The sequence below is a fragment of the Cricetulus griseus genome (genome assembly GCF_003668045.3).
Source record: "Cricetulus griseus strain 17A/GY chromosome 1 unlocalized genomic scaffold, alternate assembly CriGri-PICRH-1.0 chr1_0, whole genome shotgun sequence".
In the NCBI taxonomy this organism is placed as follows: Eukaryota; Metazoa; Chordata; class Mammalia; order Rodentia; family Cricetidae; genus Cricetulus; species Cricetulus griseus.
Window position 1 is genome coordinate 263,806,018 of NW_023276806.1, and position 22,415 is coordinate 263,828,432.

At 38.1% G+C, this 22,415-nt stretch overlaps 1 protein-coding gene across 5 annotated transcripts in view; it reads right to left on the reverse strand.

The window, feature by feature from the left end:
- The window catches only part of Pcdh15 (protocadherin related 15), a 678,164-nt gene that overhangs the window by 22,908 nt on the left and 632,841 nt on the right, over nucleotides 1–22,415 (reverse strand). For all 5 annotated transcript variants that reach the window (XM_027394186.2, XM_027394188.2, XM_027394187.2 and 2 more), the window contains 2 exons: nucleotides 20,341–20,429; nucleotides 2,842–3,018 (listed from right to left, as the gene is read on the reverse strand). In XM_027394186.2, the coding sequence (XP_027249987.1) occupies nucleotides 2,842–3,018; nucleotides 20,341–20,429 (266 nt within the window). The remainder of the gene's footprint in view (nucleotides 1–2,841; nucleotides 3,019–20,340; nucleotides 20,430–22,415) is intronic.

The following is a 22,415-nucleotide window of genomic DNA, read 5'->3' on the forward strand; positions in this document are numbered from 1 at the left end:
TTTGGTCTTTTCTTGGTGTACCAGATTTCCTGGATATTTGGTGTTAGAATTGTTTTAGATTTAACATTTTTTTTGACTGATGAATCTATTTCCTCTCTTGTGTCTTCAACACCCGAGATTGTCTCTTCCATTTCTTATATTCTGCTGGTGATGCTTGCATCTGTAGTTTCCATTCACTTACCCAGATTTTCCATTTCCAGGATTCCCTCAGTTTGTGTTTTCTTTATTGCTTCTATTTCCATTTTCAGGTCTTGGACATTTCCCTTTATCTGTTTTTCCTTGTCTTTCTTTTTAGTGGTTTATTATTTTCTTCCATTTTTTTGTTTGTCTTTTACTCAATTTCTTTAAGGGATCTGTTCATATCCTCTTTAAGGGCCCCTCTCATCTTCATAAAGTAATTTTTAAGGTCATTTTCTTGTGCTTCAGCTGTATTCATATCTGCTGTTGTAGGATAGCTGGGCTCTGCTGATGTCATATTTTCCTTCCTGTTACTGACTGCATTCTTACACTGGCATCTAGACATCTGGATTTGAGATCATTACAGGTCTAGGTGTGTTGATTGCTGCATTTGTCTTTGTTAGATGGGTGTTTTGTTCCTTGGTTTCTCTTTCCTCTCTGGTCTTCTGGTCTAAATGGCCAAGGGTTCTGGTGGCTAGTGTGTTTTCAAGTCTAGTAGGGTAGGTATCCCCTCCAGGGTTTTGGGGGCTAGGGGTCCCTATATCCAGCCTGGTCTCTGGTAAAGCCAAAGTTTTCCTGAAATTGTAGACCAGGATATAGAGCCCAGAGTGGTGGTGGTGCAGACTGGGGTCCTGAGATTTGGTCTGCCTTCTGGGATCCCTAGAACCAACCTGGTTTCTGGTATCAGCAGTGGTGTTCCTACATCTGGCCTATGTATCAGTAAAGCTGAAGTCTTTTTCTGAAATTGTAGACTTGGGGTCCATAGATCCCACCTGGCCTCTGGCAAAGCCGAAGAATTCATCCAAAGTAGTAGGCTGGGATATGAGGCCTAGGGGTTAGGGTGCATTCAAAGGTGGTTGGACAAGCTTTAATGAGTTTAATGGGTGGTGGGTGGGGTCTTCCCTGGGGTCTGTAGGACCACTCTGGCCTCCAGTAAAGCTGCTGGGGCTGTGGGCCCTAGTATGGAGCCCAGGAGAAAAGAAAAGGTACAGTCTGGGAGCTACCTTTTCTCCTAACTAAAAATTTCCACAATACAATGTAAGATAATTAAAATACTTGTGTCTGTCCAACTCCTACATCTCTCCTCTTTGTCATATATGCATATTTATTAATATATAAAAAGAAATATAATATAATATATAATATTGTATAATTATACATAGTAATCAACAATTATATAACATATAATTATATATATATATATATATATATATATATATATATATATATATATCTTAATGAAGATTCTTACCCAGAGACAGATATTATGCTCAGGGATATGGTAATAAATTTGCTAATTATTATTACTTTGTTTCCTATCTTTGGAACAAAGAATCCAACATCTTCAGATGCTTAGATTTCAGATGATAGAGATTGAGAGAATAACCTTACTGTCCACGGCTGGGTGTTAGGCAACAATTATAATGTCTTGGTATAATTGTTTAAAGCTTAATTTCCATTCCTTTAGTTTTAATATTAATATCTGCATTTTTGGTCTTGGAGTGTGAGTGTGTATCTTTATAAACAAGTTATGAAATATTTATGAAAAATTCATAGGTTTAAAAATGCCAGTGTTTCTCAGATAGTAGCTTAGGAAAATTCTAAATGCCACATTTTATCTCTTCAAAAATTATTTTCATTTTCCATATCCTTTTGCAGTTTTCTCTCAGATATTTTATTCTAAATTTCTCATGAATGCAGTTCAAATTACACCCCAATCGTTCTAGTCTTTACTGCCAGTTAGCATCCTTAAGACGTAGACATGCGTTTTCTAAAATCCTGAAATCTATTATCAAAATTAAAACACATTTATATAGAAAATAAAGGAGACTAGCAGATGAAAAAAACTAGGGAAAGATGTATTAAGAACAATTGTCGGAAAGAATGTATGCACCGCTCTGAAAGTCTAGATCAGACTCATGAGCTGTATTTACAGGACTATGTATCACTGAACATTTTAATTTCTTCAGGACACTAGGTGTCGCTAGAGTCCAGCAAAAATCTGGATATAGCCTTAGAGCAGATTAACAGCCAATGGAAAGTATGTAATAACATTCTATTTAAAATTTCAGCCTTTCTCTCCTCATTGTTTTTTTCCTGTCCTCCTCCTTTTTCACCTTCCTCCTTGCCCTTCTCTCCCTCTACTTCCTCTTCCATTTTCTCTTCATTCCCTCAACCCCCTTCCTTTCTCTGTGGATTCTGCTACATACAGAATGTAGACAGCGATTTTCCCTTTACGGAACTCCTCTGAGTCAGGTGGACTTCACACACTTTTATTTTTTCCCATTACAACAGAGTTGTAAGAAGACACAGTTTCTTCCTAACCATCAAGCCTGCTGAAGTCATTGCAGGCAATCACCTCCACCATGGTTTGTTTTTCCCTTTTAGCCAGTGTCTTGTATCAGGAGTGTGAGGTTGCTATGAGGAGGACTCAAGTGTTGTTTGGGCTCCTGGCTTTAGCTGACTCCTGCTGCTCCAGGTTTCTGACTTCAGTCCAGCCCATGCAGGACTCGTAAACAATGTGTGAAGATACTACACCGTCTTCTGAGTTAACTTTTAACAACCTCTCAGGAGCTTTTAAACTTTAATTATCCTTAAATAAGAATTATTTATAGGTTGTACTGTTAATGCATAGCTTTCTATAATAAAACAAAAACGACTTACTTAAAAAGCTCATTTCTGTCGATGGCTCTGTTGGTCTGGGGGTCGATGGCATAGACAGTCAGGTCGCACTTGCTGTAGTCTTCTAGGGAGAAGGCGTCTCCATGGCGGCGGGCACCAATGGACTCTACCACAACCTTGGCACCAGGAATCTGATCCTGAACATAGCGATCCAGAATCCTATACAAAAAATAACAGATACATATTACATTCTGATGGACTTAGTGAGGATAAAAAAATCACCCTGAAATGACATTTAGTAAATGACAGTTGGTTTCTGTTGATGTTTACTATATATGAACCATTGGAAAAAGCCTATATGTGGCTTCAGCATGCACCTGTCAATGGTGTTGGAGGATGACAAAGTGCAAGAGGTTATCAACCATGTGCTATTTAAGTCTCAACTTCTTAATTTATGATGTCACTTGAGTGTTTACCTTGCTAACAGGAAATATCAACTATATTGTACAAACGATGCTGTCTCTGCTTTAAAGAAGCCAATGGATACTGGGACTCTCCACCTGGGTTGTTGATGTCATACGTGACACCTCTACAGGAGTATGTGACACCAGCAACATGCTACAGTGGAGTAGTAGAATACCTTTCTCCCAAGGATATAAAGATCCTCTGAACATGGTTGCACTGGAAGATGTGGACATGTTTGGAGAGTTTACAAGATTAAATAGTCCATGAACATCTCAGAAGCTACTTGGGATAAATATAAAAATTTAGGAGATGTATTATCATCTTATACAGACAAAGAAATAATTGGTAGAAAAGATAGACATGATATTAGCCATGAGATCATTTCTTAGAAGTTATAATTCTTCTCTAGTTCTATAACTTGACATTAGTTGCAAATACCTATTATTAGCATTTGTTGTTTTCTATATTTCTATAAATAGGAGTTTCTTTAATAACTTCTTTATTATTAAAACATTATATCACTAACCCTTGTAGAGCACATTAGAGTATATATTAAGGTCTTATATTAAATATAAATGTATTAGCAATATCCACATGTCGATTTCCTTTGAGACAGGGTCTCACTATGTAGCACAGGTTGACCTAAACTCAGTTCACACAACACAGTCTTTTTGTGCAGAAACCCTTTTTTACCCTAAACATCTTCATTCTTATGTCTTTTCAACATATTTTCCTTTATCTTCCTGGTTCCCTTTCATTTTATGTCCTTTTATGTTACCATGGCACACAGGGAGCATAGCCAAAATGCCATCTTATTAAAAGAAATTTGAAGCCAATATACATATACAACATAATGCAATAAAATTGCCTTCATGCATATTATCATACTATGAGGCTTTGTACATTCCCAGGGAAACCCCATAGAAAACAGAAGATAGTAAATTGTCTTTTCTATCTTTGTAGAGCCCAGAGAAAGAACACAGTAGAGAGATGCTTGTGAGATTTTCAGGAGGCTCCAGTGGACTTTGATTGGACAATTAACATTCTGTATCCTGGCTCCTCTTGGTTCCCTGCCTAGGAACTGTATTGTTAACAACTCTTGTCTTCTTCCTATGTCTTCATCTAGGCACTAGTCAAGGATTCCTTTCCTCCCTACAACTGGCTGCCATACAATTATAACCATGATGCACCTTGGAGGTCCCCTAGATAAACCCACTGGAGGGGATCCCCCAACTGCTGTGTCTGAAAACCCCACCAAGAAGTATGAAGTCAGCATTGGTCAGTATCCCCATCCCTCTACAGAGAAGAGGATACTAAGGACAGGAAAGAGACATAGCAGGCACAGGGGACTCAGTTCATGTCCTTAGCCATAAGATGGAAATGTTCTTGGTCCTGTCCTGGTTGAAGGTCAAAACAATCCACATGTCCAAAGAACAGATAGTCTCAGTAGAGACCAAGCATTCCAGTTGGGCAGGTCAGTGACCTGGTTAAGGGATCACCCCTCGGAATGATGGGTACACCTTCAGCTACGGCGAAGAGAATGGAGGACAAAATAGCCCTTTAAGGAGGTGGTGTAAAACTCTTTCCTAGAATTCCCACCCTCCAGCACAGTAGCTGAGAGAGCATTGCCAGTTGGCTTGCTTTCCCGAATTGCTCAGAAAAAAAGTGTGGCTTTCCATTTTCCCTTCTCTTCCAAGTATGCGCTTTCTTTAGGGCTTTGGGCTTCACTTTTTCTCTGAAGCTCTCCTCCCTCCATGTGGCTGCTTCTTAACCACGTGGCAGGCTGCTTCTTGACCACATAGCTGGCCTCCACACAGGCTTAACTCAAACCACAAAGCATTTGTCCTTTTCTGTTCACATCTCTCTTCTAGGCACTTGCTAAGATTTATAGCTGCCTGCTCTGTTTTTTTTTTTTTTTTCCTTTCAACTCAATAAAATTGTCCTTGATGTCCCTTTGGAATCCATTCTTACATTTTTTAATTAATAAGCCTAAGAACCCAAGAGTGGAGCCTAACAAGTGTGATATCCCTAACAAGTGTGACTCTGCCCAGTCTGCTCCATGTGTGCACCCACAGGATTCTTCCTGGAGATTCTTCTTGGAGAAAGCCACAGCCTTACTGAGGGTGTGTCTTTCTGTGTGCCCCTCTCTCTCTACACTTATGGTTAATGTCTATGTTAGAATCCCCACTCTGTTTTATTAAAGAAAAAAATCTTGAATGCAGGCTACACATGCCTGCAATCCTTGAATTTGGGAGGTGGAGAGAGGGGGCTCAAAGGATTAAGGTCATCCCTGCACAATATAGTCTATATGAGAACTGTCTCTAACAACAGACAGACAGACAGACAGACACACAAGTGTGCAGCCCACACTTCCTTAAATTTGCCTCCTGTTTTGTTCTCAATAGTGCTTGGATTATTGATATGGACTACCATCCTGGTTAAATTTATCTGTAGATTTAATACTCCCTTTGGGATATATCTTTGAAGTATGTAAGAGAGCAACATACTCAAAAATGTTGGAACATCTAGAAATAACTGTTTCAAATATCAAACTGACCCACTTTCTGCTCTATTAAAAATGCACGTCTTAAGAGTCCAGTGTGTGCTATTTTTGCCCTTATTACAAGAGAAATCAGGATCTTAACTCTGGAAGAAATTTGTATAACAGTTCGCGCTAGGAGATGCTGCCAATTACAGCGAGATGCTTTGTTTGCTTGATTGATCTTAAACTTTTGTAGGCCAGATGCTTGAAGCCTGCCTGTTCCCTTTTACATTTATCTCACTCATTAGTTTCTTCACTTTTTCAAGTTTTCTGGTGAGACTCCCCAAAGAACAAATAAAGCATGGAAGACTCACGGAGAGGAGAAAGTCACTTTCCAAACTCTGAATTTCTGACTGCTGTGTCCATGCATGAATAGGGAAAGGGACCTCAACTAACAGCAATATTGATCTGTATTTTAGGATTTTTCATTCTCCCAGATAAATCCATGCTTACAGTGATAATAAAATCCCAACAGTCACATAAAACATATGGAATATAAGAAGGGCCTCCACATCAAGTAACATCATAATTTTGACATTTCATAGGCAGAGACAGCGTTAACACAGCATTGGAACCCAGAGGTTTGGCTTTAGCATCCAATTCTTTTACATAGCAGTTGCCTAATATTAGGCTAGTGATTATAAGTTTATGAAGTTTTAAGTTCTTTAAATATATTTACACTTAAATATATTACATTTAATATATATATGTACATATATATATATTAAAACAAAAAATAGTAGAAAATCATTTCCTGCATGGATTCGTGTGTGTTACTAACGAAACAGACTAAAGACTTCCTTACCTCCAGTTATTATGGGACACATAGTGTTCCACAAGATTTGATTGGGGTTAAACATTTAATAGAGTAATACCACCTAGACATAAAACAAATAATGCATTTTTACAACTATTCATTAAATACATTCTTGAGAAATGTATGAGGTGGTTCAGCTAGAATTCCCTTTTCTACCTTACAATACAGAATTTTACACTTTCTGTGTTCCTGGATATTAAGGATGGTTAATATGTCCTAATATCCTTTACTGTAAAAACACTCTACTTACTAAAAATTACCATCATTTCTACTATGGCTTGGAGAAGATTCAGGGGTGCTTCCTTGTTTATCTCTGAGAAGGCCACACACACCCTGATTCCACTTCCGGGTCCCTTAAATAACTGGTTCTCACTGCAGTCAGAACTAAGTTTTGCTAAACATGCTCTTTTAAAAAGGAAACTATGGGTTTTCCCTCCTTCCTCTGAGCTCCTTAACCTTACAGCCCAATGTTTCCATTTAGTAGGATAACAGTGGGGTATGACATTCTCTAATCTTATTTGATCAGTTTCCTCCTACACTTTTTCCCCCTAGCTTTAACTACTATTCCCCAGAACAGAAGAGTTGTTTTCCCTGAGTCCCAAGTGACTCAAAGTAGACCACACTTTAAAGTTTTCTAATGAGTCACATTCTTAGAGTTCTTGTTGCAGACCCTTGTTACATACCCTACATACAAGGATGGTTATGTGCCATCCTTGTTTCAGGCCTTTGGTGCTATCTGGTGGCTGTGTTTACCCTCATCTCTATTTTCATCCTGATCCTGCATCTTCAAAGTTCTTCCAATACATCTCTGTGTGCTGAAGCTAGCTAGCTCATTCAGTTTCTAGTACCCAGGAGCTTCTGGTATGTGAATTGTTATTTTAATGGCTAGCAACAGCCAAGGCCTTGTCCTTCAAATTGCTGACAGAGACTTGAGCAGTTGTCCTATTCCTCAGTCTTTGTAAATCTACAGATTCCATATTTTACATTTGTGGAAAGTTACAATAATTGCTACTGTCTTTGACAGAAATTTATATTCTAGCTATCAGTTTAGTCATTAAATTGCTGTGAATCAGAACTTCAAAACTTAGAAATTACTGTCTTTCAGAAGGCTACTGAATAAACAAACAAATAAGCAGCTATTCAGATATTAGCAAACTTGAAAATAAAACCAGGAAATGAAATGGGAGGGGGCAATATTTTTGATTATTGAACAAAAGAATGGGCTCTGGCTCCCATTTCTGACCCCAATAGAGAAATATCCTGCAGTGTCCAAAAGATTACTACCTAGGAAAGACTTTCTGATAAAGATCCAAGAGATAGTATTCCCCCCTCCCTTAAGACAATGCCAAATGTGGCTGACAATATCTAGATAGGCCCCTCCCTCCTCCAGGGAAGCTGTCTGTTTAAGAAACATTAGAAAATGGTGTAAAGCTCAATAAATACGTTAGTACAATGCCCTCTAGGCCACTGCTCTTTTTCTTTCTTTTCCCCTTCTAGTGTGCTTCTATTGTTCTGTAGTAAACTATGATTGCTTTCTATACCTAGATCTATGTGTTCATCTGAATTGTTTTGATGGAGAATACAAGGTTTAGGGAGCAGAGAAGAGCCTGAGTGACATTCCAGCAATATATGTACTTACTGAAGTACTGGTCAGTGATAAAATGAAACAATCTAGCCCTGAAACTGTGGAGTAACCTTAGACTGTTAATATGAAGGAAGCCAACTTGAAAAGGCTGCGTACCGAATAACTCCAAACATTATTGTCCTTCAGTTTCCATGGAGATGGTTTTAGAACTCCTAGGGAATTGCAAAGTCTGTGAATCTTAAGTTCTTTTTGCAAAATGCCATAGCATTTGCATTTAATCTATCCATATCCTGCCAAACCATCTCTACATGACTAATGATACCTAATACAGTATATATGCTGTACAGATAGCTGCCATACTGGTTTGTTTGTCTATACATGTTCAGCATTAATTATGTTTTTCTTTTAAATTTTGAACCACAAGTTGGTTACATCCATAATATGTGGCCTATGCATAAGGGCAATTTTACATTACATTCTAGAGCCAACAAAACCACAGATTAAAAAAAAGTGTGTACTATGGATCGGGTAAGGGAAAAATGATATCAAAACACTGGACATAATTTATTACACCTAAATCAGACATTCAGAAACTGGTTTTTCTAAGGATGAATGAGAACTGAGTCCTCATTTGGGTAACAAGGTGACTAAAATGAACAACAGATTGGTACCTTCTCTTTAATTTTGTGTGTGTTTCCTTCACTATGGAAGGACTCTGCATAGACATTTTAATCCCTCAAGGAATGTCTAAATTTGTCTCATCTCCCTTCAAGGGTGAAGGCAAAATAAAAGTCATTGTCCTGAGTCAGCATCACCTGAGAATCCAGGAAGAACAAGAATTCAAAGGAGTCAGACCCCTCTACATATTAGAGAAATTACCTATGAGGGTAGGTCTGCATTATGCAACAGACATACTTATCTAGAAACCAGATTGGTACCCTCAGGTGATGACACCAGTTAATAGATTAACAGTCCATAGGATCACCTTGTAGGACACCAAGATTGAGACAAAGATGGGTCAGTGACATCCTGGATCATGCCTTGATTAACACTGCTTAATTATGCATACTCCTTGGATTCTCTCTTTGAACCTACATCTCATGACAGCAGCTAGAAAGCAGACTTGGGGGTCACTGGCTCCCTCTATCTGTCCTTCCCAATATGGCCACATAGCCATATAGAATTAATCTCCCCTCTTTGTTTTCCACTGTTCATCTCTTTAATCAGCACCATTGGGATTAGCATGTTGAAGCTGCAGGAACCTAGGATTGCTTCATAAAGCTCTGGTTACACACATTGTTCAAATCCATAGAACATATTAGACCAAGGCTTAATCATAATGTAAATTCTGGAGTTAAGTGATAATTATGTCTCAAAATAGTTCTGTTGCATAATGCAACTCAACTGTGAAGAATACAGCATAGGGCTGGAGAGATGGCTCAGCTGTTAAAGGCTAGGCTCACAACCAAAAATATAAGAATACAGCATAAAGTTGGCTATGTTAGTAACACTGACTAAGGGGTGCTGACTAAGGGGTGGAGGATGAGGCTCATGGACAATCTCCATGATTCCCTTTTAATATTCTCTAAAAATTAAGTTTAATAAATTCTAGTGATATTTGAAGAATAGAAATAAAATGTACAAAACACACAAAGTCAGAACAAGGTTAACCACAAAATCCTACAAATTAAATGTTTTAGGCAATTGGTACTTTAAAATTAAAGAAATAATCCTTTATCATTAGATAGTATGAGCTACAATAGGTTCTTTGAGAATGACATTTCATATTGAGTAATGGCAAGTGTGAATTTAACAATTTGAATTCCAATGTGAAAAAGGATGCATTGCCTTAAAGTTCAAAAGTGTACAGGTGAGTGAGAGAAAATAGCATGAAATAAGTGTGTTTCCTCAAAACTGACTAATTCCTGTGATGTGTCCATTTATCAAACATTCACATGTGAGTCAGAGTACTGAGGATTTTTATGGTGAAAATACTCTATGTGATATTGGAATGATAGAAATATTACTTTAATGTATAGAGTCATTTGTCAGCTACCTATTCTTTAGTGTAAATAAATACAATTATATATATGTACATTTTAACTACTATATATATGTATATACATTTATACATGTACCCATATTATCCCTTTGCTAGCCACTTGCTTATGTATTAGAAACACAGGAATCAACAATAATAACATCTACTTATAACAATAATAACATCTAAAAGCTATCCTGACTTCATAAAGTTTATATAAGCATCACAAGACTGATGTATGATAGTTTATTCTGGATACCATAGCTATCTCTTGTGTAGTCACATTTCTCTTAATTTCACTGCAACCTCTGGTTTATACTATTTTAATAAGAGGATTTATTCAACATTTTGAAAATGTAACAATGGTGCTTGATCATTGTCATGCACACAGATAAAGAAGATTTTGGGTGACTGCATTTCTTACATTGCCACAGCATACTTTAGCCTCATATAGGTTTAGCAGGAATGAAAATAAATGAGAGCATATCTGTAGCATTATCCTAAAAGAATGAATTGAAGATGACTGACCAATAGCAACAAGAACAGTTGTCCTGAGTTTAAATTCTCACCATTAACAGGTCTATTTAAAATATAAATACTACTGTATTTATTTATGCTGTGATGGCCCAACTAGAAACACAGATCTATGATGCCAATCTAATGTTGAGAGCTGGTGTGAGAATGGAGAACACACCCCATCAGCATTATGGTTGTTAGAAAGCGGCTTCTTTCCTCTCTGATAGGCTTTGAACAGAGTGAACGGAGCAGGGAGAACCTGTGACCTACGCCTTCCTTTTCCAGGTCTTCTCTAATCCATTTTGAAGGTTGAGAGTGTCTTGCTTTGTTCCCTTAAACTCACAGCCTTCTCCCTCAGCCTCCCAGTTTTGGATTTAATGATATAGCACTATGCCTCACTTCCTGCATCTTTTAGAGGTGCATGCCTTCTCCACATTGTATTTTAAATTAAAGAAAACTTTTTTTTTTTTTTTTACATCACAGCAATTGATGCACAGAAAAGCAATGTGTTCACCTAAAAAGAACATACAGGTTCTGACTCCAGGAGGTCCCAGATTAGAGTCAAAGCAAAGGAATGCAAAGGGGACAAGGACGGAGACTACACACTATACTGAGGAGAAAAACAGACAACACAGACAGACAAAGCCCCGCTAGAGAAGAGACTATACACTGCAGCAGGGATACACCAACTTATCTCACTGTAACCCACTGTATCCCACAGAAACTTGCAACAAACCTCACAAACCCCTTCGAAGGTGAAGATGATGTAGAAAGCCGTCCCCATTTTCTTCAAAGCCGACTCTGAATGTAATACTAATGATTTTCAATTTGTTCCACAAAACAAAGTATTCTACAAAAAAGGGAACACTACCAAATCCTTTCCACAAAAAAATGTTATCTTGATACCAAAACCCAATGATGAAGCAACTACAACAAAGAAAACCACAGGCCAGTAAATGCAAAATTCTCAGAAGGATGCTTGCAAACAAGAATCATCCTAAAGATGCAGAGCCATAACCACAAAGCAGAGAGGGAGAGACACTGGGAATGGTGCAAGTCTTTTGAAATCCTGAAGTTTGATCCCAGTGACAGACATCCTCCAGGAAGGCCACACCTTGTAATCCTTCCAAACAGTTCACCAACTGGGGACCAAAATTAAATTGTATCTTCATGGGGCCATTCTCATTGAAATCAACACAACAGCACAACTAAAATTATGCCAAATGGGGTCAGGTTAAGAGCATCACCTCCAGAGTCAGGAGCAGGTCACAGAGGCCCACTTCCTTCTCTCTTATGAAGTCAGAGCTGGAGCAATAAGAGAGAGAAACACATAAAAGAGATGGAAATATGAAAGGAAGAAGCCAAGAAGTTTCTGTTTGCAGATGGAATGATTCTATACTCAAAAGACCCCAGAGAACCTTAAAACTCCTCTTAGATATATTAAACACTTTCATTAAAATGGCAGGATACAAAATCACTAGCCTTTGTATATTGCAACAATTAACTCACACAGGAAGACATTAGGAAAAATATCCCATTTATAATAGCTTCAAAACAATAACGTACATATCAAAGTTAAAGACCTGCCCCGTACACAATAAAAACTTCAGGACATTGAGAAAAAGAAATTAAAGATGAATTTGTAGAATTAATAGCATAGACATACCTATTTTGCCAAGAGTAATCTTCAGGTTCAATACAATTCCCATCAAAATCCCAATGCTATTTTTCATAAAACTAGGAAAACAATCCAAGAATTCACCCGGAACCACAAAATCAAACACTAAAGCAATGTTAAGGAGAAACTGTTAACATAGACAGAGGAATCATGGTCTCAATTTATACTACAGGGCTTTAGCAACAATGTTACTGGCATAAGAGGAGAGGTAGACGATAGAAATGAACTGAGAACATGTACATAGCTGACATAGCTATGAGAACCCAGATATAAACCAACATAGTTGCATGAACCTGGACATAAGCCAGCATAGCTATGAGAACACAGACTCTAGCTGGCTTGAATCTGTGCAGAGCCTGTGCACACTGGCATAGTCTCTGTGACTTCATATCTTATCAGTCCTGCTGTGTTCAGAAGACACTGTTTCCTTGCCTCATCATCATTGACTCTTAAAAATCTTTCTGCCTCCTCTTCCACGTAGCCTCCTAAGCCCCCAGCAGAGGCGTATATCCTGGTATATATCCTACTGAGCTTATTTAGTGCTGTCTGTTGGAATGTTGGCTGAGCTTGTTGACTTGATCTTTTTTTTTTTTTTTTTTTTTTTTTTTTTTTTTGTCTGAGACAGGGTTTCTCTGTGGCTTTTGGAGGCTGTCCTGGAACTAGCTCTTGTAGACCAGGCTGGTCTTGAACTCACAGAGATCCTCCTGCCTCTGCCTCCCAAGTGCTGGGATTAAAGGCATGCGCCACCAATGCCTGGCTTGACTTGATCTTGTGAAGGTAATTGTATCTTTATTTCATTCATGAGTGTAATGACTATGTCATGATGCCTGGAATATTCTTGGAGTTTAACTGACCACTCAAAAAGCTCTCTACCTAAAGCTTGTCAATACATTTTCCTCTTTTTTCAGAAGAATAATTAAAAGAGTCAACATACATGGCAGATGGTGGGAGAGCCCCAGAAGGCAGGTTCCCCTGACATTCAGAACTTCTTGGTTCCATTCCTTCAGGGAATCATCCCAGATTATGTTTAAGTACCAGGCCACGTGTCCCATAGCACTTTCTTCATTGGAGAGACCCTCTCTACAATATCCCACAGGGGAGCTGAACTCTGAAAGATTTTCTTTTCTACAATAATTGGTTTGGTGTTGTGAACTTTGTAACTGAGTCTTTTTTTTTTTTTTGGTTCTTTTGAGACAGGATTTCTCTGTGTAGCTTTGGAGCCTGTCCTGGCACTTGCTCTGTAGACCAGACTGGTGTTGAACTGGGATTAAAGGCATGTGCCACCACTGCCCGGCTGTAACTTCGTCTATTCAATTTGTATTTGTTTGTTTAGTTTGCTGACTCCTAGGCTTCACATTAATTGTTCAATGATTTGTGATGAGGTGATATTTGAAATGCTCTTTAGTGATTGTACTATCTAGAAAGCTCCGTGGTGATAGCTCATAGGCTTGGTGGTTGCTCTTTGAAGCATCTCTATACATTATTTGTTGTCATTGTGAACTCTTTAACTTATTTTGTTTTTCTGAACTTATTTTCAGTGTATTTTATTGAAATATACTATATAAATCACTGTAAAGTATTTTCATTCTCTTTGGGATAAGGTGGACTACTAAGAATAATTCAATGTAGGAGCCAATACACATGAGACATAGACAAAAGCATCTAAAACACTACTTGTCACGCTGCTGATACAAATGGAATTTTTAAAATGTGCGTGAATTGAATTTCCCATGATAAGAAGCAGTAGCTCAGACAGAAAAATCATGAATAAACCGTAGACAGTTAAGAGAAAAACCATACCCCCGATTCAGAAAATGCAAACTTGATAGCTACTGTTCAGAGCACAGGTCCCAAGCAAAAGACTCATTGATTTGATTCCCTCATGGGTTGGATTATAAAATAATAAGCTGTTCTATTTGACAAGATTTCTATATTTTAGAGCATAAAATATTATAATGCTAAATTATTCATTTGGTATCTACAGAGAAGTAGAGTACTTCAAAGGGGACAGAGGATGGCTACATGAGCTCATGTCTGTAAGGTAACTGCACAGCGTCTTGAAAGAAGTGTGGCTAGTGCCATGACCATTTTCACGGGATAACTACTTTCTACTTAGCTTCTGGTGCAAAAGTACTTGGTGCAAATGTTAAAAAAAAAATCAAATGGAATAATCTTATATTTGGAGAGAATAAAATCGATCAATGAGATCTAAGATAGGCTATTCTCCATTTTTATCTCCCTGAATTTTCAAGGTATTTAAAAACTGAAAATCTAGTTAAATAATCAGCTAGAAAAGGACATTTTCTCATTGTTTTAGTGGTTTATTGATTCTGGTGTCTGAGGGAGAGTGCTCGATAGATAGAGATGCTTGTCTTGAAAGCCAGACAACCTGAGTTCTAATCCCCAGCATTCATGTAAACGTCAGAAATGGACACATGTGCCTGTAATGTCTGTGTCATGGGATAGACACTGGTGAATCTGGGGAGCTCACTAGCTATCTAGCCTAGTCAAAACAGAGAGCCCCTGGGGCCAGCAAGAGACCCTGCCTCAAAAAGCAGTGTGGGAGCGATAGAACAGGTCTTCCAATATCCTTTTCTGGCCTCTGCATGTATGCACATAACACACACACACACACACACACACATACACACACACACACACACACACACACACACACACACACACACACACACAATGATTCTTGCAAAGTACATCACCTAAAAGTAATAGCTAAGCCTTGAATTATATTCTAATCTATTTATTATTATTATTATTATTATTATTATTATTATTATTATTATTATTGTTTTTTGAGACAGGGTTTCTCTGTGTAGCATTGGGGCCTATCCTGGCACTCACTCTGTAGATCAAGCTGGCCTCGAACTCACAGAGATCAGCCTGCCTCTGCCTCCCAAGTGCTGGGATTAAAGGCATGCCCTACCAACTCCCACCTTTAATCTATTATTTTTACAAAGATGTAAAGAATACTCACTGGTGAACAGACAAACGGTGATGACAACACTGGATATCCACAGATAAAAGAATGAAAGCAGACCTGTGATCCTTACCTTGCACAAACATAAACTCCAAATGGACCAAAGACTGCAACATAATGAAACCCTAAAAAGGCTAGAGAAAAAAGTAGCAGAAAACATGGCAAGATATAGGCACAGGTAAAGACTTCCTAAGTAAGATTCTAGTAGCTCAGGAAGCAAGGCTGTGATGCGGAAGTAAGACACCACGAGACTGAAGGTATTTGTTTAGTATAGATAATAGCTAATAAATGGAGGAGGTAGCTGATAGACTAGCATAAAGGGTTTGCCAGTTACACATCTCATAGAGGATTAATATCTAGAACATAAAAAGAACTAAAAAAACTAAACGCTAAGAAAACAAACAACCTGAACAAAAATGGACTGAGAAACTTAACACAATTTTTGGAAGAAGAAATACAAATGGCCAATAAATGTTTTATAAGTGTTCACCATTGTTAGCCATCAAAGCAATGCATGATACCATTACTCTGAGACTTTACTTTGCCACTTCCACAGTTGTTATCATTAAGAAAAACTGACAACAAATGTCGTGGGCATGGATAAAGAAGAATCCTGATCCACTATTGGTGGGAGTGATATGGGGAAGTCACTGCTGGGCATCACTGGCGATTTCTCAAAAAGCTTAAAAAAGCTGCATAACCCAGCTGTTCTGCTCCAAGGCAATTTACTCCAGAGATCTACATTCATCCATGAGTACAATTGTCCTATTCATGATGCCAAGGGAATGGAATCAGCTTAGATATCTACCAACTATTGGGTGGACAGTGAAAAATGCAGTACACATACTCAGTAGAATTTTATTTAGCTGTGGGAATTATTTACAGGAAAATGTATGAAACTGCAAAATCGTACATACTAGATGAAGTAATTTAGACCCTGAAATACAAAAGCCACATGTTCTCTATTATATGTGGATATTGGCTTATAATTTTTAATATATGTGTGGAGTAAGGAAAGGTAGAAGCCAGAAAATTAGAAAGGGTCCCAATAACAGCAGAAAAACTACTTTCACTGAAAGAGAAAGAAACAAAACAAAACCAAAAACCCAAAATGTCCAAATAGCTGAATCATATTAGGTATGGCCAGATGTCAAAATAGATGAATCCGGAGGATGTTAGGCCAAGTCAAGTCAGTCAGTCACAAAAGGTTCCACTCCACAATATGAGTTAAAAGGTCAAATTCCCACTGTTAGCAGCAGAGTGTGAATACTAGAACTGGAGGATAAAGGTAGGGGAGAGACGCTGTTTGGTGAATCAACTGATGTCGAATCTTTCCTATGAGGTGAGGAAGTTAGGGCATATGTTTAATAATAATGTAAGTCTATTTAATAACATACAACTATGAATTAAAAAGTGTATTTAAGAATGGAAGTACGAGGAAACCAGACACATATGCCCTCTACAAAGAATATATGATTTTATCAGGGTCAACAAGATGTTTTCATTCCTCTTTTGAAGATGAGAAAGAACAGCTTCAAGTATGACTTTGCTGGCAGAGGCCAATGAGGCTCTAAAGGTATTCAAACACTTCCATCTGAATTCATATGCTGCTCTCCATTACAAAGCTTTGCTGTCTTACAAGATGGTACAAAAGCCTGGCCTCTCTGTCAGAACCCAATGACTTTGTCTACTAGCCCAGTTTACACAGAGCAATAATCACTCACTGGGTGTTCTTGATTTTTAGCACCTTATATAATTTTGTTCTCTCAACATCAGTCGTGCAAGCCTTACTAGCCCTTATCAGCAAATGTTAGAACTGAGTCTGGGAAAGACTGTTTCAAGTAAAAAGCCTTCGTTCATGTCAAAGTTTCCTTTGCAATAATATGGGTATCTCAGGATCTCAGACTTTCTCATTCATGAAATCAGACTCCCTCATGCCATTGACTCTTATAGATGATCATGAATAATCATTCTGTCTTGATACTTTCAGTTTCTGTTTAATACATTTTGTTTCCCTATAAAGGAAAGGGTACAATGATTGTGCTTGGGTTAAATGTCCAACCAATAAATGTCATCAAATGCCTCCTATAAAACTGGACTGATTGTGGGGGAAAGGCCAATTCAGGCATCATCTCTAATTGTCACCATAGAACCTATATCCAGGAACTGATGGAAGCAGGTGCAATGATCCACAGCCAAGCACTGGGCTGAGCTCCTAGAGTTCAATTGAAGACAGGGAAGTAAGGATCATATGAACAAAGAGGGGTCAAGATCATGATCAGAAAAGCCACAGAGACAGCTGACTCAAGCTACTGGGAGCACACGGATGGACTATGGACTGACAGCTGGGAAAACTTCATGGGACTGAACTAGACCTTCTGAATGGGGGTGACAGTTATGTGGCTTGATCTGTTGGGGAGACCCCTGGAAGTAGGACCAGGACTTATCCCGGGTGTATGAACTGGCTTCTTGGAGCCCATTCCCTATGATGGGATACCTTGCTCAGTCTTGATACAGGGTGGGGGGAAGGGAGGAAGGGGGAACTGGGGTTGGTATGTAAAATGAAAAAAATTAAATAAAAAGCTGGACTGATGATTGCATCAAACCCCATTAATGCACTCATCCTATTATAATCTAAGAAGTTGACAAATGATAAGAGCATTAGTGTATACTTTGAAAGAATAAAAAAGACTAAACAGCTAGCTAGGAAAGAGAGTTTCACCTTTTTCAGTTGGTGTTAAGAGAGAGCATGTATCTATACGTGAAATAAAAGCAGCTAAGAAACAGGAATTACTCTATTTCTCGGGTGTCATCAGCTAATATTTTCATGGGGGTTATCTGTACACAAACTGCAGAGATAAATAAAAAGCTCCATCCCATCTGTGGCTAGTGAGACTATCTGTCTCATGGAACATTTACGTGGTATTAAATGTTACAAGCACAAAATCTGAAGAAATCTCTACAAAGTACTTAGGGGAACATGGCATGTGCTAGCCAGGCCCTAGGTAGGCTCTACTGTATTCCACCCAGTGTTTAATTGTTGAAAAAGAAACTGCCAAAGGATCTGAAGATTTTTCTGTGCATTTAGAAGTAGGGTTTTTTTTTTTTTTTTTTTTTTTTTTTTTTTTTTTTTTTTTTTTTGTAGCGAGCACCATGTTTATACAGAGTTGACATTGATCTCCCTGAATCCAACAGAAGGCACAAACATCACATGCTGCACGTAGAAAGCACAAAGTGGCACCAGGCTAAAAGGACAACTGTAGTTTGATAATCCTTGACATGATCAGAATATTAAAGAATAGAGAGTTGATAAATAATAGCAAGCCAGATATAGAACACAGAATGTAACACAACACTTAGGGAGCTGAATCAGGGGCTTCAAGAGTTCAAGACCAGCCAGGCATTGTTGGTGCATGCCTTTAATCCCAGGACTTGGGAGGCAGAGGCAGGTAGATCTGTGTGAGTTCAAGGCTAGCCTGGTTTACAGAGTGAGTTCCAGGACAGCCAAGCTACAATGAGAAACCCTGTCTCGAAAAAACAAAACAAAACATAAGAAAAATGAGTTCAAGGCAAGCCTGAGGTACAGAGAGACTCCATCACAAAAATAAATACAGGCATGTAAAAAATGACATAGGAAATCATTACCTAACTGGTGTTAAGGAAGCAGAAAACATAAACTTATAAGCTAATATCACTTTTAAAAATTTATTTATTTATTTAAAGTAAATTTATTCAATATGGTCCTGTGGGAAGAGGGACCAAGAGACCCAGTGACACCTTCTCCCCATGTGCATCCTGAAGTGAGGTAAGAAATTAGAGAGCCAAGAACATGTGCATCCAAAACATCCCATTCAAGGTGAAGCCTTACAATGAAACAGTCAATGTTCTACAGAAGAAATGAAACAACAGCCAATGTTCTACAGAAGTAATGAAGCAACAGTCAATGTTCTACAGCAGTAATGAAACAGCCTACAGAAGTGATGAAACAACAGTCAACCTTTTACAGAGGTAATGAAACAACAGTCAACATTCTATAGAGGTAATGAAACAGCATTCAACCTTCTACAGAAGTAATGAAGCAACAGTCAATATTCTACAGCAGTAATGCAACAGTCAGCCTACAGAAGTGATGAAACAACAGTCAACCTTCTACAGAAGTCATGTAACAGTCAATGTTCTACAGAAACACAGCTTCAGACACAGGAACCTGAATATTTTGCAATTCTAGCAATTACCCATAGCACAAGCAGAATGGATTTCAGTTATGCCTGACCTAAAAGCTATTCCTTCTATACTTCAGTTGTCTAAAACAGTGTCGAGTGCTTGTTAGCACTAAATGACTGGTGTTTGTCACTTATTACCCACTTAATGTGGGATCAAATCAGACCATAGAATGTGAATCTTTCTCTGGCATCATGGAACAGTGAAGATCAAACCACTAAACAGCTAATCAACAATGACTTTAAAAAATACAATGCTTTTGTTTTAAAAGGATGATCTATGTCAGTAGACATACCATTTTGAAAAATAACACTTTCTGTACATTGTATGATCTTGCAATTATGAATTTTTTAGATGATCTTGGATGGCCACTTCAAGGCACACACTCAAATCACAAGCCTGAGGCTGGCTTACACTGTACCCTGCAGTCTTCCTGCATCAATTCATTCTGTACCCTGGGCTATCCTCAGTCTAACATCCATTGTTACTTGAAGGTATTTTCAGAACCTTTACCTACTTCCAGTGAAACTCTACAGCTTGGGACAAGAGTAAACAAAATTAGCATGAAGAAAGTATTTTAAAAACTTTCCATAATCTGACTATTGTAATAATATAAACGCTCAGTCAAACTAAGATTACTGTTACATGGAGATAAATCTATAAAGAAACAAAATCCATTACTCTGTGAGATCTTCTATCTTCTTCTCCACTAATGTAGGTGGTACATTGGAGACGATGACCTGCATATCCAGTTGATTGACCACTGATACCTGAAAAGTGAAAACAGAATGTATTTAAATCCTGATCATGGAAATTTCAGTTTTAAGTATTAATATTGTCTGTTCCTGACTGTCTATAGAATTTGTAATTTCTTGTTCTTAACTTATTGCCAGATGATTGTATTGAAAAATTATTTATTTTTCCTATTGGCATTAGGAATAAGCCACTGTTGAGAGTACTTGCTATGGACCTAGAAATTACATGCTAGGAGGATTTCATTATTTTGGCTTTGAGTTTGCTTTTTAAAAATCTATTTATGATGACTGTGGTGGTTTGAATGAGAAAAGCCTCTAGAAGCTCATATTGAATAATTAGACACCAGGCAGTGGAAGTGTTAGAAGGATTACAAGAATTAGGAGGTGTAGCCTTGTTGGAGAAAGTATGTCCCTGGGGGTGGGCTTTGAGGTTTCAAAAGCCCATGCTAGGCCCAGAGTCTGTTCTCTTTCTCTCTGTGCCCATGGATCAGGACATAGCTCTTAGCTACTGCTCCTGTGCCTGCCTGTATGTTGTTCTGTTACTCACCATGATGGCACTTGGCTAAACCTCTGAAACTGTAAGCAAACCCCCAATCGAATGCTTTCTCATAATAGTTGCCTTGGTCATGGTGTCTCTTTATAGCAATAGAACAGTGATATGTGATATTCATTTAGTACTCAATGAGTTCCTTCTGTTCTTATATAAAAGAAAAATTCCATGCTGACTACATTCTATTTTATTTTTCTTCAGAATTCTACAGGTTTCAAGTTTATCATTAACTATCCCTAGTAGTTATTAATTTTATTCCAATTTAAATAAAAAACTATTTAAAAACTCAAATATTTGTTGTGTGATTGTGATGGCTAGTTTTATGTCAGCTTGACACCAGTTAAGAGTCACCTCAGAGAAGAGAACCTCATTTGAGGAATTGCCTTCATAAAATTGATCCCTAGGCAAGCCTATAGGGCATTTTATTAACTAGTGATTGACATGGGAGGGCCTAGTCTATTGTGGGTACTGCCATCCCTGGGCTTGCAGTTCTGGGTGACATATGAAGGCTGAGCAAACCATAAGGAGCAAGCCAGTAAGCAGAATCCCTCCATGGTCACTGCAAAAGCTCCCTGTCTCCAGGTTCCTCCAGGTTTTGAGTTTCTGCTTTATCTTCCTTCAATGGACTGTGATTCAAGGTATTGAGCTTGTAAGCCAAATTCTTTACTCCTCAAGTTGCTTTTGGCCATGGTGTTTCATCAAAGCAATAATAGCCCTAACTAGGACAGAAATTAAAGGATGTGACATAGCCATAGTTTAATAATCAATCCTGTTTAAATGAGAGCTGTGTGGCTCCATAACTTCTATGCTGTACTGTGTCCAAATATTTATACAAGAATTGAAGTCAAATCTTGTACAATCCTGTACATATCCATGTACTATTACAGTATTATTAGTGCATGTATTGCAGAACCATAAATTGAAAACTCTAGGTTGGTTATAGCTATGATTGAATATCTCAACATGATACATGATGGAGAATATATTCATTCTGCCATATAACTTTTATATAGGCTCTAAGTTATCTATATGCAGTTACTCATTGATGGCATTATAAAACCTTAAGGAATCAAACAGGAAACTTAGACAACAGAAGTAGACAAAAGAATAAATGACAGGGAGTAGTAAAAGTCTGCAATCTGAGGGCACATATACTCCTGTGAAAGGGCCAGCCTCTGAGGGAACACACTCCTAGCATTAGGCCAGCCTCTGCTGGCTTGCCCTGAGCAGAGTCCAGACATCCTGTATCACTTAGATTTCCAAGGAAAGAAGTCCAAAATATTACAGAAGATGTTCGAAACTCATTAGGACACTGATCAATTGAGCCTAATATTGCATGAACCTAATAAATCTCAAAGTCTCTAATAAGAATCTGTTTGGTATGCCCACAGGCAAGCAGTGGAGGTAGCTGGAACCCCAGGCACACAATTTTATTTGTTTTATTATTTTTG